This window comes from Mixophyes fleayi, chromosome 4 (genome assembly GCF_038048845.1).
Source record: "Mixophyes fleayi isolate aMixFle1 chromosome 4, aMixFle1.hap1, whole genome shotgun sequence".
NCBI lineage: Eukaryota > Metazoa > Chordata > Amphibia > Anura > Limnodynastidae > Mixophyes > Mixophyes fleayi.
This window is the reverse complement of record NC_134405.1, coordinates 183,893,580-183,910,688: the sequence shown is the minus strand read 5'-3', so window position 1 is coordinate 183,910,688 and position 17,109 is coordinate 183,893,580. Positions and strand designations below refer to the sequence as shown.

At 38.1% G+C, this 17,109-nt stretch overlaps 1 protein-coding gene across 2 annotated transcripts in view; it reads right to left on the bottom strand.

The window, feature by feature from the left end:
* The window catches only part of TSPAN12 (tetraspanin 12), a 129,126-nt gene extending 117,185 nt beyond the window's left edge, over positions 1 to 11,941 (bottom strand). The window contains exons 1-2 of one of the 2 annotated variants that reach the window (XM_075208965.1): positions 11,766 to 11,941; positions 8,409 to 8,549 (exon numbers count right to left, since the gene is read on the bottom strand). In XM_075208965.1, coding sequence (XP_075065066.1) covers positions 8,409 to 8,474 — 66 coding nt within the window. In that variant the 5' untranslated portion in view covers positions 8,475 to 8,549; positions 11,766 to 11,941. Of the gene's footprint in view, positions 1 to 8,408; positions 8,550 to 11,337; positions 11,394 to 11,765 lie in introns of those variants that run through there. The other variant, XM_075208966.1, reaches the window with a different exon arrangement.
* Between the last annotated feature and the right edge of the window lie 5,168 nt (positions 11,942 to 17,109).

Below are 17,109 nucleotides of genomic sequence, written 5' to 3'. Positions count from 1 at the left end.
AGCATACATAGCAACCCCATTCTGGTGACCAGTATACAATAAAAAGCCCATTCCGGTGACAAGTATATGTTGCAGAGCATATCTTATAACTCTCTTGTAGATTGTGATGAAGCCATAAAGGTGAAACTGGTTGTAAGTCCATGCAAGTTTTTATTACTGTTTACTAGTGATGAAACCTTCAGCCTAGTCACGTGATCTTTGTGAACAGTTTTGAAACCGATATCGTATTCTCTGAATTTTCATTCATTGACTGAAAACGTTTTACCACTGTGAGGACATTCTTATCTATTTTTATTGTATAATAAACTTTATTACACTATATTCCTTTTTTCTTTTTTTTTTAATTCGTGTGTTGTGATGTTTGCCCTTTCACTTATATTTGCTGAAATTGTGCAGGTGTAGGGACTTAAAGCAACCTGGGCTATCAGTGCATGCTGGGTAGTCGATTTATATCTGCCTATTTTAATAATACACTAGAAGAGAGTGCCATGAGTTAGATCAACTCCTGGGGGTAAATGTATCAAGCTGAGAGTTTTCCAGTGGGTTTGAAAAACCAATCAGATTCTAGCTATCATTTATTTAGTACATTCTACAAAATGATAGCTAGAATCTTACTGGTTGCTATAGGCAACATCTCGACTTTTGAAACCCGCCGGAAAACTCTCAGCTTGATACATTTACTCCCTGGTTGAGTACATGCTCTGTGCTACCACTGTAAATAAAGGATGTTTGAAGTCAAATGTCAAGACATTTCTTCTTTATGTATTGTAAAAATGTATGTCATCATACATGTAACTGACTCTATGGGAGTGAAATGAGCACTTAACCACTAGGGATTAACAAAAGTGGTTACACTACATTGTGCTTTATTTTTTTTCATTCATGTCAATGGCCCATTTGTTTCAATGAGATATAAAAAAGTTTACATCCACCCTATCATGTTGGTGCCCATGACGATGACACTAATCAGACACACGATATATTACATAGTTGCACAGAGGCAGGTCCACGAGGCAAGGTCTACATGTGCTCAAGACTAGAGGACTACCAGTGCTACAGCTAAATATACGTAAACATGCAAATAAAGAGTGTCAGACACATTGTTTGTAAAACTGTCTTTAGGAACACTTCATAGTAAAATCAATTGTAAATTCATGAGTTGGGGTCCTATTGTGTCTTCTTTCTCCATTAGATAGACTGTATCGATTACAATATATTCGCTTGGGGAAATGAGAAGGAGTGCTGAGATTGTGGAGCATTGAGCAAACAACAGATATATACTGATGTGTCCTCCTTTAACTATCCTCAAATTCCAACAAGGATCGCTCAGTTGTGCAAGACAGTGTTTGATAAATTTGTGTCATCCATCCAATAAACAGCAATACATACAGCATCTGAAGAATGTGTATCTGGGTAGTCTATGTACTGCTTTTGTTTTGTACAGTACCCTGCTATAAATCTGGGGTCTGCATCAGTCTACACCACCACTCGTACATGTATCTGCCTTCAAACGCAATTTTAGTGACGCATATGAGTAGTGGTAGGAGCTGTTAGTGCAATGTTTAATAATAAAGGTAAGTAAATAATCTTTAAAATAATCAGTGAGAAATCCCTAAATGCTTACCCAGAACCAGTGCTATACAGCTCTGGCTGGGTTCCATCAATAACAGGGAGTATTCCTACTATAGTGAAAACCAGTGCTAGGCTGGTCAGCTTAGGACTGCTGCCTCAATGGGGAGAGACCACAAAAAAAGTGTGCTCCTCCCTCCAACAAGCTCTTCTGCACACCCCAGTGCTGTGGAGGCTGGGGTTATTACACAAGATACGGAGCGCTGGAGTGGCAACTTTGCCATCCCAGTGGTCCAAGTACAATGGACAGGAGTCCCTAAGAATTATTCACATTCAGTGGACATATTATTATTATTATTATTTATTTTTTGGTAGTCAGCTAAACAAAACTACGTGAGTATGAATAATATTATTTTAGCAGTTGTTACAATGTGTGGCTCACAAGCCAGTCCTAGCTAGATATAAACCCCTATACCTGGGAGGTGTGTGCATCTGATTTTTACTGCATTTTACTGGTGTCTAAAGCATATAGGTCAGTGTAGGACCTGCATATAATGAGGTGCCCTTGAAGCTGGGATGCAGGCTTAAATGTTTTGATCAAAATATGAACTAATACCTCATGTTTTTAATTTGCTAGATACACACAGATATGCAGTGTAAAGGATAAGCACTGACAACTGTCTTTTTGTTTTGCATACATATATGAGCATTTATATTGCCACGCAGCTTTTACCATATACAATATGGGATATACCGAGCGCTGGCTTGTTTTTTCTCTGGTTTTAAACAATTATTATGTTGATTCCATTATAAGATATTTAATCTGAGAGCTCAGAGAGGAACCAATAATTTTTTACATAGAAACATAGAAGTTGACAGAAGATAAGAACCACTTCGCCCATCTAGTCTGCCCAATTTTTAACCTATGGTAACCTCGAACACTATTTGATCCTTTATTCTTTGTAAGGATATCCTTATGTCTATCCCAAGCATGTTTAAACTGCTCTACTGTATTAGCCTCTACCACCTCTGATGAGAGGCTATTCCACTTATGTACTAACCTTTCTGTGAAGTAAGTTTTCCTCAGATTTCCTCTGAACCTACTTCCCTCCAGTTTCACTGCATGTTCTCGTATTCTAATACATCTCTTCCTTTGAAGAATGTTTCCCTCCTGTACCTTAGTAAAACTCTTGATATATTTGAAAGTTTTCATCATGTCCCCCTTTTCCCTTCTTTGCTTCAAACTATATACATTAAGATCTTTTAGTCTTTCCAGGTAAGTTTTGTGATGTAGGCCATGCAGCATTTTAGTTACTTTTCTTTGTACAGTCTCTAATGTATTTCTATCCTTCTGGAGATCTGGCCTCCGTTTTTGCCATATTACCTGTAAATGTTAGCATAGTTTTATACTGAATAAATTTATTTTGCTTGCTTTACATGAGGAAGTGAATAACTCTTTGGACCAGGATGTTGCATACTACAAAGTCTATTTAAGCTTCCTATTCCCATATACACATATACTGCAGCCAAAACGGCCACATTTTTGGAAGTTCACTGATCGGGACGAACAGCCGGAGGTGAAATGGCCAGAGGGAACTTCTTTGTTCTGCTCAGGCAATGACGCCATACATACACCAAACTGCATCATCAGCCAACTGGATTTTCCATCCTGTCAATTTGTTCCTTATCCATTTGGATGACATCCAAAAGGCCATAACAGTTTCTATTTCAGTTTAATTTCTTAGAAAAGACCAATTTACTAATTTCATGTATGAACACTTGAATACTCTGATATAGCTTTTGATATGATGCCCCATCATAATCATGTTAATTTAAAATAGCTATATCACAGTTATTTATTTTTAGCAAAGACAAACTTTGCTAATAGTTTTTATTTTAGATAAATGAAATATTAAACAGCTCAAAACATCCTAAACAGTGTGCATATATTTCAGTTGTGTGGTTACATATTGTGTTTACTACATAATTAACTTAGACTTTGAGAATCATGGTAAGTTGCCAAATTATAAAGCATAACTATAATAGGCACTTATTTAATTTTATATAAATATAAATAAGTGTATGAAGGGTATTTTAGCAAATGCGAATCATTAAAGTCTGGTACACAACTACAAATTAAGGGCCTGATTCATTAAGGATCTTAACTTGAGAAACTTCTTATTTCAGTCTCCTGGACAAAACCATGTTACAATGCAAGGGGTGCAAATTAGTAATCTGTTTTGCACACAAGTTAAATACTGACTGTTTTTTTTCATGTAGCAAACAAATACTTGATAGCTTTTTAAATGATACCACTAATAGTTGTTCATATTTTTTTTTTTTCATATAAATCTATCAGGGAAGAATATTTTCAAGGGTTAGCATGCCTGATGGAAGATTTAGTAATGCATATTGTATGTGAAGTGTGGCTCCATGGCTTTAGCATTATCCAGTAGTAACTAGTCACTGATGCTAGTTGTTTCTTTTGCAATAACTTTGTGTGTATTTATAATAAAACTGTCAATTCTGGCTTTTAGTTCACAACCATATTTGTACTAATTACACCTTATTATCTATGCCTTCTCCTTATTTTACTGACCTTAGTGCCATATTACCGATACAGATAGGTGTGCCAAGTCATAAATAGTACAGGGTCCTCTGTATCATACATGTATTCACTTATTGCCACTGCCTAATCCTCAACTAACATTAGAATCATGAGCCGATAAACGTTGTTGGACGAGTTAAGAAGAATGAGCAAATTTGCACTGTGGAAAAACCATTTTACATTGCGGGGGTGTCAAATTGAAAATGTTGGAGGGGATGTGTCCTAGTTCAACTCTAAATTGCAGTGTAAAAATAAAGCTGTCCATTATTTGCATGCTACATGAAAAAGAAGCCAGTAATTTCCCTGCATGCAAAAATAAAATGCAATTTCACTTCTCTAATTGCATGAACATACTTTGTCCAAGAGCAAGTATGATCCATTTTTTTTACTTAGTTTCTAACTCTAACTGAAGTCCTGTATGTTCTACAAAATGTCACCTGCATACATTATTTTGACTAATTAAGATAAAACATTCTCACTGTTTTTGACAATTCTCAGAACTCTAACAGATCAAGAGACACAGGGGTATATTTACTAAACTGCTGGTTTGAAAGAGTGGAGATGTTGCCTACAGCAACCAATCACATTCTAGCTTTCATTTATTTAGTGCATTCTACAAAATGCTAGCTAGAATCTGATTGGTTGCCATAGGCAACATCTCCACTTTTTCAAACCCGCAGCTTAGTAAATATACCCCACAGTCTTTATGAAGTCAAATGAAAACATTCTTGACAAATGCTTTACGCAAATATTGAATTTTGAATGAACTGATAGCTGACAGTAGAGACTTGATGCTAGTAATGTACTAAAGATATGTCAGAATATTGTGTCTACCTGTGTGGCAGCACCTGCACACATCTATGACTGCAATCATCATACAAAAACATGTCCAGGAAAAACTGCTGGACTTAAATGTTACAGCATCTATCCTATGAGCTTGAATAAACAGTAGCAAAATTATGCTCAGCACAACCTTCTATATCTTACTTGCCCAAACTTAACCCAAAAGAATAATGGTAAACTGTATATTGTAGTGTAGGATGACCTGTAGTGTATTTCCTTCCTATAAATGTCAGCTCTATTTACAGAAAAAAAAATCTGTCTTAAACACCCATTTATCATTTTCATGTGTATGAATAGTAGCCTCTTACATAGAGTTTTAAAATAAGTAGTTACATTTTTTGAGTGAAAGTTCCAAAACATTTAATATATTAATTAGATGTTCTAAAACCACTAATATAGATTTAGTAATGCACTTTAAACCTGATATATTTGTGATAAAGTTCTTTTTACATAATGCCTTGTTTATGTCCTAAAAAGGACAAAATCTCTCTGCTCTCTCTTCCTCTGCAGAGAGCATAAACATACCTTCCAACTGTCCCGAATTAGGAAGGACGGTTCCAATTTGAAGGCTCTTCCCCGACTAGTAACATTTCCCTTCTCACAGTCTCCAAGCTGCTCCCTGATTTCGATGTTTCTAATTGGACCCGAGCAAGAATTGGTTCCCTTGCGCTAATATTTGGCCCTAGGGGTCTCTGCTCCTTTTCGCAGCTGCAGGATGAATATAACATCCCATCCAAAGATTTCTATAAATACCTGCGGTTGCGGCATTGGAAATGGGGACCTCCGTCACAAAGATTGCTCACTAAGCCCACCTCCGCCTCTTCTACATGCCAAACTAACTAGGGGAAACAATAAAGGCGGTGCCACCTTTGGATAAAAACACCTACCCTGCCTCCCTGACGTTCCCTAACACATTTCCAGTGTAAATGGGAAGCAGACCTCAACGTTTCCCTGTCTCCAGCCCAATGGGGAATCATCTATGGTAATTTATCTACAGTTTCCAAATGTGCTAATCATGTAGAAATATTGTTTAAATTATTGTATCGGATTTACCTTATCCCAGCCCGTCTCAAGCAGATCTGGTACAATCACTCCAAATTTTGTTGGCACAACTGTGAGGCTATTGGAGGCAGTATGCACAAGTTCTGGTCGTGCTCCATCATTCAACCCCTTTGGCAGGAGGTGTTTGACCTTGCCCGGAAGGTCATGTCAATATCCTTAACCCAACCTTGCTCATTGTTCTCCTCCACCTGTACTCTGATCAACTTCCTAAACATTACCAATATATATGGGGCCACATTTTGGTAGCCGCTAGGGCGGTGAAAACGTAGCTCTGGAAACACCTGTCCCCCTCCTACTCGTCACAAAGTTATTGCAAAAATTCACTTTCATTTTTTTATATGGAGACACTGAACGCCTACATACCCTATGGGTCCATCCTCTCCGATTGTTAAATGGATACCTTGGCATGAGTTCACAACTGACGGAGAAGGGTCTGGGTACATACGCCCTCCCAGAGACACCTGCCCCCTCCATCTTTAATACGGTTGCTGTACCCCTGGTCCCTAGTTGAGTCCCCACAATCAAACTAACTCTAGACACCCCATTATGCTCTTATTGCTATGTAACTAAGACAATACTTTGCAGCTCAGTATTTATTGTTTTGTCTGCTCCCCTCTATGTACCCCCCTTTTCTTTTTCTTTCCCCTTCTTTTTCTGTACCCCCTCTCCCCATACCTTTAAACCTTTAATAACAACTATTGATGTTACAAAAAGTATATATCTGTGCACTGTATGCAAATGCCAAGTGTGGGCTGCAAAGTCAAACTCCTGCTCGCTACTTTGTGGCTTCTTTCTATAGCTCTTCTGCACTCGTACGTACGTACGTACTTAGACATACACATACAGAAGGCACTACAAAAAATGGAACTGTGAAATGTGCAATTATGCAGTGTTTTCTAATGACTATTACACATTTTTCCAGCCCAGATACCTTTAAGTCACAGGCCATGAGAAACAATGGATATGAAAAGGAGGAACGAACAGACAAATCCAGGGTAACATGAGGTCCTGTACATTCCAGTCCTAAATTACTTGCATTATGATGAAAAAATTAAGATTAAAATGTTTTATGAACACTGAGGGCTTGTTCACACCTATCATTAATAAACGTATGACAAATTGAACAAATTATGATGCCATTCCCAACATCAATTTAATTAAACAAAATTGTAACACCATATTTAAAACGTTATAAACCCAGCATAACCTATTTGTAATGTGTTGGTCTACCAAACCATTAAATGACACTGGTAAAAGTGCAATGCATGAACAAGTGTATGGTCAATGTATTAAAGCGCATGCCTGCAGAGCACATTAGTTTTCATGCATTTTTATCCATTTACCCAGCGTATTTATGTGAGCAAAACCAACCTCTCTATAGTTATTCTGGAGAATGAACTTGTTTCTGTATGTATAATGTACGTATCACAAAGTAATGTGACAGATTAAAAGGTAGAGGTAATCTGCCATACAAAATATCGCTGCAGGAAACATGATAGTACTAACAAGTCTCAAAATGGAAATTATTACTGGCCTTCTTGTTTCAGATTCTCAAAGTTCAGGGCTAAACAAGCCCAAATCAGATAAGAAACACTGCACAACCTAGAAGCAATGAAATATATCTTATCCATTACAGTTCTAAACCAGTTAAGATAAGTTTTTTTTTTATCTATAATAGTTTATAACTTTAAAAGCAAAGTGACAACTGTACATAGTGTTCAACATACATCTAATCATATCTGACATATCATGTGCTGCTCAGATACTTTGGTTATTTTACTCCTGTAGAATATCAATACTGAATAATTAATGATTTATACATAATGCCTTCACACTGTTCAAACTAAATACACCAGCATGCTCTGACAGACAGCAGTCACAGGATGTCACTATGTTAATGTATGTTACTCTCTGTCACTTTCAAATGAATGCAATTCAGAGGATAGGGCAGGGCCTAAATATTAATGTCACCTATAAGAAGATTATGAATAATTCTAGAAATGACCATAAGGCATATGACTGGGCCCATTTAGGAGGACGATGAAAGAAATACACTGCTTCTTTAATTCCAGGGGAGATATTTATCACCCTCTCCCTTTGATAAAGGAGAAAAAGCTGGCACGAGAACTGGCACATGCGGCAGCAGTGTATGTTGATCAAAGGAGCTAATAGAAGACAACCCTTAGATCTTTGGAAAATACATAGTAATCCTGTTAAATGAATTCATGCTTAGCTGTGCCCTTTGGTGCTTTCTCTCTTGGCCAGCTGTAACCCGAGTCCAGGCATTGCCACCTGCTTGACAGACTGCCTGGCCCTCTTGACTCACCCAGAAAAGCAAATTGAGGGCGTAGAGCAGGCAGCGCAGGCACTTCACAGAGTCCTCTCTGGCCATTGTGCAATCTTGCAGGAGAAAGCCCCATCCTTTCACCACTTCATCCTCTCCAGGGACTGCCGCAGAATCAAAGCACTTCAAAAGAGAAAGAGAAGGAAAGAGATCAACTTGCAAATAGTCTTAGTAAAAGCAGATCCTACTAAAAGCTATAACCATAACTTAGTACATGAAAGACAAGTGCATTTGTTCATACGATTGAATAGAGCTATTACATTTCTATTTCAATGCCCCAGTGTCACATTTAATGTCCTATTTGTAGAACTACTTCCACTGACCTCTACTTCCACTAACACTCTATTAGTCTTTCAGCTTTTCCACAAAACAGATATTTCCTGTCAATATTGATTAGTAATCACAAGGATTATATATCTAATAATGAGCGAAATGTTCAAATTAGCACTAATAACATTTAAACTGAGAAAGCAGGGACAGAAAAATGGGATACCAACAGTGCCTTGATACCAGGGTGTAGGGGACACTTTAAACACAGCGAGTGCCGGCCGCTGAAAGGCAGTTTAGTAACTACAAGTTTTATTTGCCTGATACATGTCAGCCTGTCTTCTGCTCATGTGATAGTAGGACAAGGGAAGGAGCACATTTCACTGACAGTGAAGCTTTATACATGTAGTGTATTTTTTACCTATTCATGTTCAACTACTCTTTTTTTGCACAGTAATTCTATGTTATTTTTTACAAATGTAATTCAATCTATCCATACCCAATGTGTAGGTCTATGATATGGTATTAATTTGAGAATAAATCAGATTGATTTCCCATCATAATATGCAAATACCATATGCTAAGTTTCATAAAAGTCTGAGTCGAATTTATATCTTACCTCAGTTTTATAAGCATGTGTGATATTTACCAGTGTCCAAAATGTATCTATATATATTTGGCACTATAAATACAGTACCAATACATTTTTTATTTGTAGCGAAAGTATTATTGAGCCATGTAAATTTGGCCAAATAAAAGTACTTTGATTACATAGATTATTGGTAATAATAAACATACACTTTTAACAATTTTCGTTTTTTTCACACCTGACCAGGCAATATGGACGTGACCTTGAGTCTACCAAACCTTTAAAGGTTACAGTGTTAGTACATTTAAGTAAGTGTGCAAAACAATAAAAAATACTACACAAAAAAAAACCATAACACTACACCATTATTTTTAGCAGGAAGTACCTGCAAGCTAGAACTTAAGCCTGATTTCACTACTGTATTAGATTTCATGTTCTGTACAAGTTTTTTTTATACATGAAAAAACATGTAAGTAAATTTGCCACAATGTCTTATTTTACACAATACACATTGCAAACATACACAAAGTTCAAATATTGCAGCTGTTCTTATAAGCAGGACAACCTTTAGTATTGATAGAGGTTTATAAATAAAGTATGTTCAATATATTACGCAATAGAATATACTGGCACTAGTAGGCTACATATGCACTGGTATTTGCAATGCCTTTTATAATTGAATAGTAAACAGCAAGTAGAATGCACCGTGGTTATGTATGTATCTAATATGCATTTTATATTTGCTTAGATCTGTGTACAAATGCATTCAATCTGCTGTTTTTATACACATTTGTGTCAAAACACTAAGTTAGCTTGTTCAAGCCAAATGCTCCTCACAATGCTTTCCTATTGAGATGAATGTAAATTTGCAATTGTATTGGTGCATGTCAGATGCACTGAAATGGAACAAAAAGCTTTCAAAAAAACGCACTGCTATGCAAGTTAAATGCACATAAAAATGTGAATATGTACTGTCCTATTGGCACAATGATTTCAATTTTCACATCAGCTTATATGTGCTCAACTTGTAATAGAAACACATTTAAAACACTGAATTTTAATGCCAGCATTAGGCTATGTAAACACTAGTATTAAAATTCTGCATAACATGTAAGTTATAAATATAGGCCATGATAACAATTATGGAATGTTATTATTTACACAAACTTGAGAATGAGATCTCTGCTCCAAGAGATTACAATCTAAAGGACAAAGGATAGATACTGCATCACAAAGTCTCTAGACCACAAACTATACCCTAAATCAAACTACTATTATACTGTGAGTTGGTGCCCTGGCTATGATCCTGAAATATTAGGGGAAATCCTATGAAATAATAACTTTACAAAACCACCTGGTAAATTTGCCTTTTTATCAAATTAATGTAGCATCCTTTCTCGGAACATATTGAATAATTAATGAAAAAATCATGTTCAGGTATAAAACATATCATTGGGATCTTTGACAAACTGTACAGCAATCACAGTATATGGGTTAATACTATGTATACACAAACTAGTAGTAACACAAACATAGTATAAAATATCCTAAAAGTAATCAAAATAAATGTATTTGTCTGCTATATCCAAGCTTCTCAATATATACCCCCAAGGGGTACCTCAGATAGATTCAAGGCAACTTCAGTCTATTAAACATAACTAAAAATAATATTAAATGAATTGTTAAATAATAAAACATATACAAAACATATTAGAATGGGTCTTTTTAAAACATGTAAATGTTTCTTATAAATTTAAGACACCTTAGGGGGTTCTTTGTAAATATTTACTGTCATGGTGGTACGTGTTTATTTATATGTGCTAGTTAATGATCTCCACTAGTGAAACAGCTATCTTATGTAGCAGACTCATTATAATTCAAGAGACAAAAGTTATTAAACCTAATGAGCTGCCTAAAAAATAATACTGACCGCTGACGAAATAGGTAAGGCTACCAACAAAATGCTGAACCTGTTCTAGAGAATTGTGACTGGACACGCTGCAGAATGAGGCCGATGTACTATGTATGTGCCTGTAGTTACAGTGTGCATGTTACCTTGGTGCCTGTTCAGAGCGCCCCGCAGTGTGACTGGTGCTGTCACTGTACAGTAGTGACTGGAGAGGACTGTGCCTGGGAATGTGAGAATAGATGGGTTGTGCACAGTTCTGGAATGCTGGATTCTCCAGCCAGGGGCTGTGACCTGCAGCCATTTGTGTCTGCAGCTGTGTGTCAGAAAAGAAGCAGAGACACTTACAGTCTCCACTGAACACTCATTCATTAGCCACACAGGCAACTGAGCTAACGACTTGCAAACAACTTTCCCAATAACTAGGCATAATTAGTAATAAATCAGGAAAAACTAACAGCATGCACTGCTAGCTGTGACTGCCAATGCGTTGGCACCTATTTATTAATGAGTCATAGTGGTGACAGCTTACAACCCTGCTACCCCGTTCAACAAAACTTTTGACAATTCCACTTACATTACGTTGCAGTCATGTCGAAAGAAGAGCGATCAGGACATTGCCAAAACTGCAATAAGTTTCCGCATACTGTATGTTAAAAGACACATTTCTAATAAGTGAAGCGGAGGGTCTCAGCAGTGCTCTTCCTGTAGCAGAGGAGCCCCCTGTGTTTTGCAGAGCTCTCAGCTGCTCTATGCTCTGCCAAGTCTAAACTAGCAGGAGAAAGTACTGAGCAGCGCATGCGCACCGTTCCTCCCAGACTCATTGTTGGGTTCTTCAAGACATTTGATAACTGCACCACACTGCTAGGAATAACTCATCCCAGAATTCATGCCTCGAACTATGCACAACTCTTTTCCCATAGTACTATTTTCACATGCATACTTTACAATACTGACACTAGACTTCCAGGAACAAGTTTCTAAATTTGTTCTGTAAATTAGACTTTAATTTGTTAAACAGATTTATTCTTGCATTATGGTACCATGCTGTGTGAGTGATGGTATATTATGTGCCGAATTTTTATAAATGTGTAAAGCACAGGGAAACATAATTGGTATAACATATGGAAGTTATCATTAACAAAACATGCTTCTCTTATTTATTTAAAACATTGTATGTTGAAAATAAAATAACAGCTTTCTAGAATATGAGCACACAATTCTAATATATATTATATATATATATCTATATATATATATAGATATATATCTATATATAAATAAATATATATATATATATATATATATATATATATATATATATATATATTACATATAGATATATATGACTTTATAGGGTAACTCCACTGAATAAATGATTCTCCTTACCTAAAATAATTATGCTTTACTAGATACTTGAAATATAACTTTGTTTAAAAGTGCTTGTTGAAGTCTCAGAAGCACACTGCTGCTGTCGTTTGACAGATAGGTTGTCTATAACTGGCCTTCCTTAGAAACATCTATGACCATGGATAAAATAATTGTAGTCCACGTTTCCACCATGTTTCCTTAGTTACACATGTTGCCAATGAAGATCGGTTATTCACAACAAACACTACCAAATGGCAGCAATGGAGTGTTTGAAGGTTTTCAACAGCCAATTTGAGGTAGAACTCCTATTTTAAATATCAGAAGTTATTCCAGTAAATTGTGGTAGCCAGCATAAAGATTTAAGTAAATAATTGGGCAACATTATTTTTAAAGGAGGATTAACCTTTAGCTAAAATGTCAGAATATTAGTCTAGCAGCTGCACACAAGGTGAATTGAATTAGTGTCATCTTAATTTAAAGACTGGTTGCAGAAGTTTTTGATGCCTTATAAATAATGATGCTGATGATCATGGTTTTGTGTTCAGCCATAGAAGATCATATTTGTAAGTTCCGTACACTAAACAGATGGAAGCAGAAGGAACAACTGAAACACAATGGATATGATGCACATAACTTTAGGCTTTTGTTATTTATTTATCTTATGTTGTTGGCGTTATTACATGCTGTTTCATGCCTTTACCATCATATAATACAATAATATAGATATGGCTATGCTTTAGAGAAGCAATTACAAAGGACCTCATGGGCATTATAACACAAAGGTCCACCAACAGTACATAATACAATATGAAACTGCACACTGCTTCATAAGATGTGCAAACAAAACTGATAAAAGAGTAAAAACAGAAGACAAAAAAAGTTGACAGTATGGAGTTTTAGCAAATGCAAATTCACTTTTATACCCTAGAAGATTTTAATAGGGCAAACACTGATGAACATAAGATGCAACATATTTATAATTGAAAATGAGTCAATTTCTCTATTGCAACTGTATTCATATTCAGAAGGTACAAGTGTTAGCATTTTGTGACAAAATGTTTAAAATTTGCAACATGTCTAAAGCATAAAATAGGTATAATTCTAACTACAGTGAGTACTTTGCTTAAGGCCACTTAAACACTTTTTTAAACGCTATTAAAAATGCATATCAAAAATGTTCTAGCATTTAAGAGATCAATGTAGGCTAACCAAGGCATTAAAGCATGGAAAATCAAAAAATGAAACGATTAGGGGCTGATTCATCAAAGTATATATCTGCACATTTTAAACATATCCTCCGTTAATTCAATCTGCGCATGCCCAGAACCAGCTCATCTGTCATAAACCTGATAAAATTCAGGTAGGAATGTAACCACACTTACTACAGCCTTCAATTTCAAGGAGGGAGTGGGGTGGGGAATGGCCGTAATCATGTCGCCACGTTCAATTTGTAGATGGGCGCATGCAGGCGCGGGCTGGCAAATTTCAGCCCGGGGGGCAGCACAGGCGGCTGCATCACATGACACGCGATGTGGCCGCGTCATTGAGTCGCGTGTCATGTGATGCGGCTGCCTGTGTGCCGCTGCTAATCAGGAAAAATTGCATCCACAGCCGGCCCAAACAGCGGTTACACTGACCGATGCCCCCCTGTCCAGCCCACCCCTGGGCGCATGGAGAAAATAGAGTAAAATAGAGTAATTTCACCCATATCTTCTGCTTCAGCTAGGGGTCTAGTCTAACTTCAGTCGGCGGGTCCGGCGGCATTACAGCCACCGGACCTATACAATGTTTAAAGAAAGATTTATTTAAAAAATAAAGCCTCCCCCCTTCCAGTCAGATTAACCCTTGTGTTGGCTGCCTAGTGCTAGTAGTAGCACAATTGGGGGATAAAAGCATGGGGTCCCCCTGATTTTACTTCGACCACCACTAGGCTTAGCCAGCTGGGGCATCATAGCAGGCTGCAGCATGGGGTCCCACTGCCATATTGACAAACCAGCCCCAGGACTGAAAGCACTAAGGCTTTCTCCACACCCCTGGGCGGTGGGTGTGGGGTAATAAAAGTGTTAATTTGAGTCTGTACACTATTTTGCTTTGTGGCACTACAGGTCCCAGCAAGCCCAGGCTGCCATTAACAGTCCAGGCATGCTGGCGCTTGTAGTACTACAAGAACCAGCAAATTCATGGCAGCCAGGACATGCTTGCACTTGGGGAACCACAATTGTCAGCATGTCCTAGCACTCAGGGCCCGCTGTTACCTGTAGTGCCACAGAACAAAATAAAAAAAACACAACCCCCCCCCTTGTCACCACATTATTTTATTAAAAAATAAAAAAATACAGTAATACTTATTAACATCTGTGCACTTCATCTGTAAACGATACAGGTATGTATCCTGCAGTCTCCTGTGTAGTAGAGCAGAGCAGCATGTATATACGTGCATACAGTCAGGACCGGAATAAGGCATGGGCTTTAGGGGCTTCAGCCCATGGGCCTCGAGAACAAAAGAAAAGCCTTTTTGTAGTTTCTTTATGCACTATATATATATATATATATATATATATATATATATATATATATATAATGCATAAAGAAACAACAAAAAGGCTTTTCTGGGCCAGGCCGAGCCCAGCGCTATCATCAATGGCGCTATGATAAAGAAAAACCGGTCAGAGCGCAAGTGGCTGAGCTTTCTAAAATTTTAAAGAAATGGCTGCAGCCTGAGGAGAATTCGTCTTCTCGGATTATTGAAGTTCTGGCGATAGATCACTGCATCTGCGGGCTGAACCGTGATTTGCAAAGGTGGGTGCTGCAATCAGACCCACAAACTTATGAAGAGCTTGCCACAGTGGTAGAAAGGTTTTGTGCGTTACAGCAAATGACTAAAGAACCTGCATTCCTGCCAAAGCCGCTGCCACGCCAAAAGCCAGGTTTGACAATCCTTGCTACAGGGCCCAATGGCAAAACTGCTATGGACAGAAGGCCAGGTGCAAAGCTGTCTAATCTGAAGTGTTTCGAATGTGGTGAGCCAGGCCACTTTAGTGACTGTGCTAATCAACCAAAACCTTGTTCTGGCCTTGGTTGACTCGGGGAGTGAACTCTCATTGGTTTCCAGCTCTGCCTTACACGAAACCATAACTTCTCGGTTGCCCAAGGTGAAGGTTCTTTGCGTACATAGCACGACAGAGGAGTATGAATGAACCAGTCACACTCAAAGACAAAACCATTATGGTGGTAGCTGCCATAGTACCTAAACTCCCATATCCACTCATTTTGGGGCAAGACTTCCCACTGTTTAATGAAGTCCGGTCTTTAAGGAACCGCCTATGAATCTACAACATCTGGACATCGATCTTTGGGAATGCCATCCTGGGATTCACAGCAGGAGTTCCACAAAAGCATCCACCTGCGGGGAAACGTAGACAGTCCAAACTAGCATTGGTCGGTGATGTCGCAGATGAGTCCACCACGCCTGTCAGTGAGGATATGGACTGGTCCGCAATACCAATTTGGTTTCCTCTGCAGGACTTTTCTCGGGACCAACGTAATGATGCCACTTTGGAACATGCCTTTAAAAGAGTGACTGAGGTAAATGGCATAGCCGGATTAAGGGGGGGGGGGGGCGGGGGGTACAGGGGGCACGTGCCCCGTGCCCCCCTCTCTCCAAGGGCCCCCCCGCCGCCGCATGAACTTTCCTGCTCTCAGTTTTTAACTGACAGCAACCGCTCCGGGCCCCCTCTCTACCTTGTCATTGGCAGCTTGTTTCTTTGCTGCTGGAAGGCCTGTGTCTGTGCTGCCTTCCAGCAGCATTTCAATTTAGCAGAAATCAAAGTTCATGTGCAGTTCGGTGTGGGTGTTTTCATCTGAAGTATACCTTAGTGGCTAAAGAAACAAGCTGCCAATGACAAGGTAACCTATGGGATAACCTAATGTGGCTGAAGATTGAATACATCCTCACAGTCTACGGGATATCCTACAGATAAGCCATTGAACAATTGGCTTCTGGTACGCATACATCTTCATTGGTGTAACCTGTTTATACCTTTTTGAACGTCATCTGGCTGTGTGTGACTTTCTATCCTATGAGCTATACATATCTATTTTAGATACTGTTGATACCCACATGGTGGGAAGCTCTGGCTCACTCATTTCTGGTGGTTTAGTTCCTTTTTGGGATTTTTTTACTTGCCATACTACACTATTGTGCGCCTCCTCTCATTTACTTTTAGATTTATTCCTGCTACACCGCTTGCTACAGAGGATTGGCAGCCGCCCGCACAGGGGAAGTGTCATATAAGAAGGAATCATCTTAAGACATTGGACTTTAATACTACTATACTGGTGCAGTGTCCTAGCGCCTTTTTGTATGTATTTTGTGTCATATATATATATATATATATATTAGTCAAAATTGGCATTATGTTATCAATGGGTTTTTTTTATGTTAGTTTTAATGTGCGGTATCATTGCTAGTTTTAATGTGCATTATCAATGGTATTTTTAATATGCGGTATCATTGCTAGTTTTAATGTGTGGTGTCAATACCAATTTTA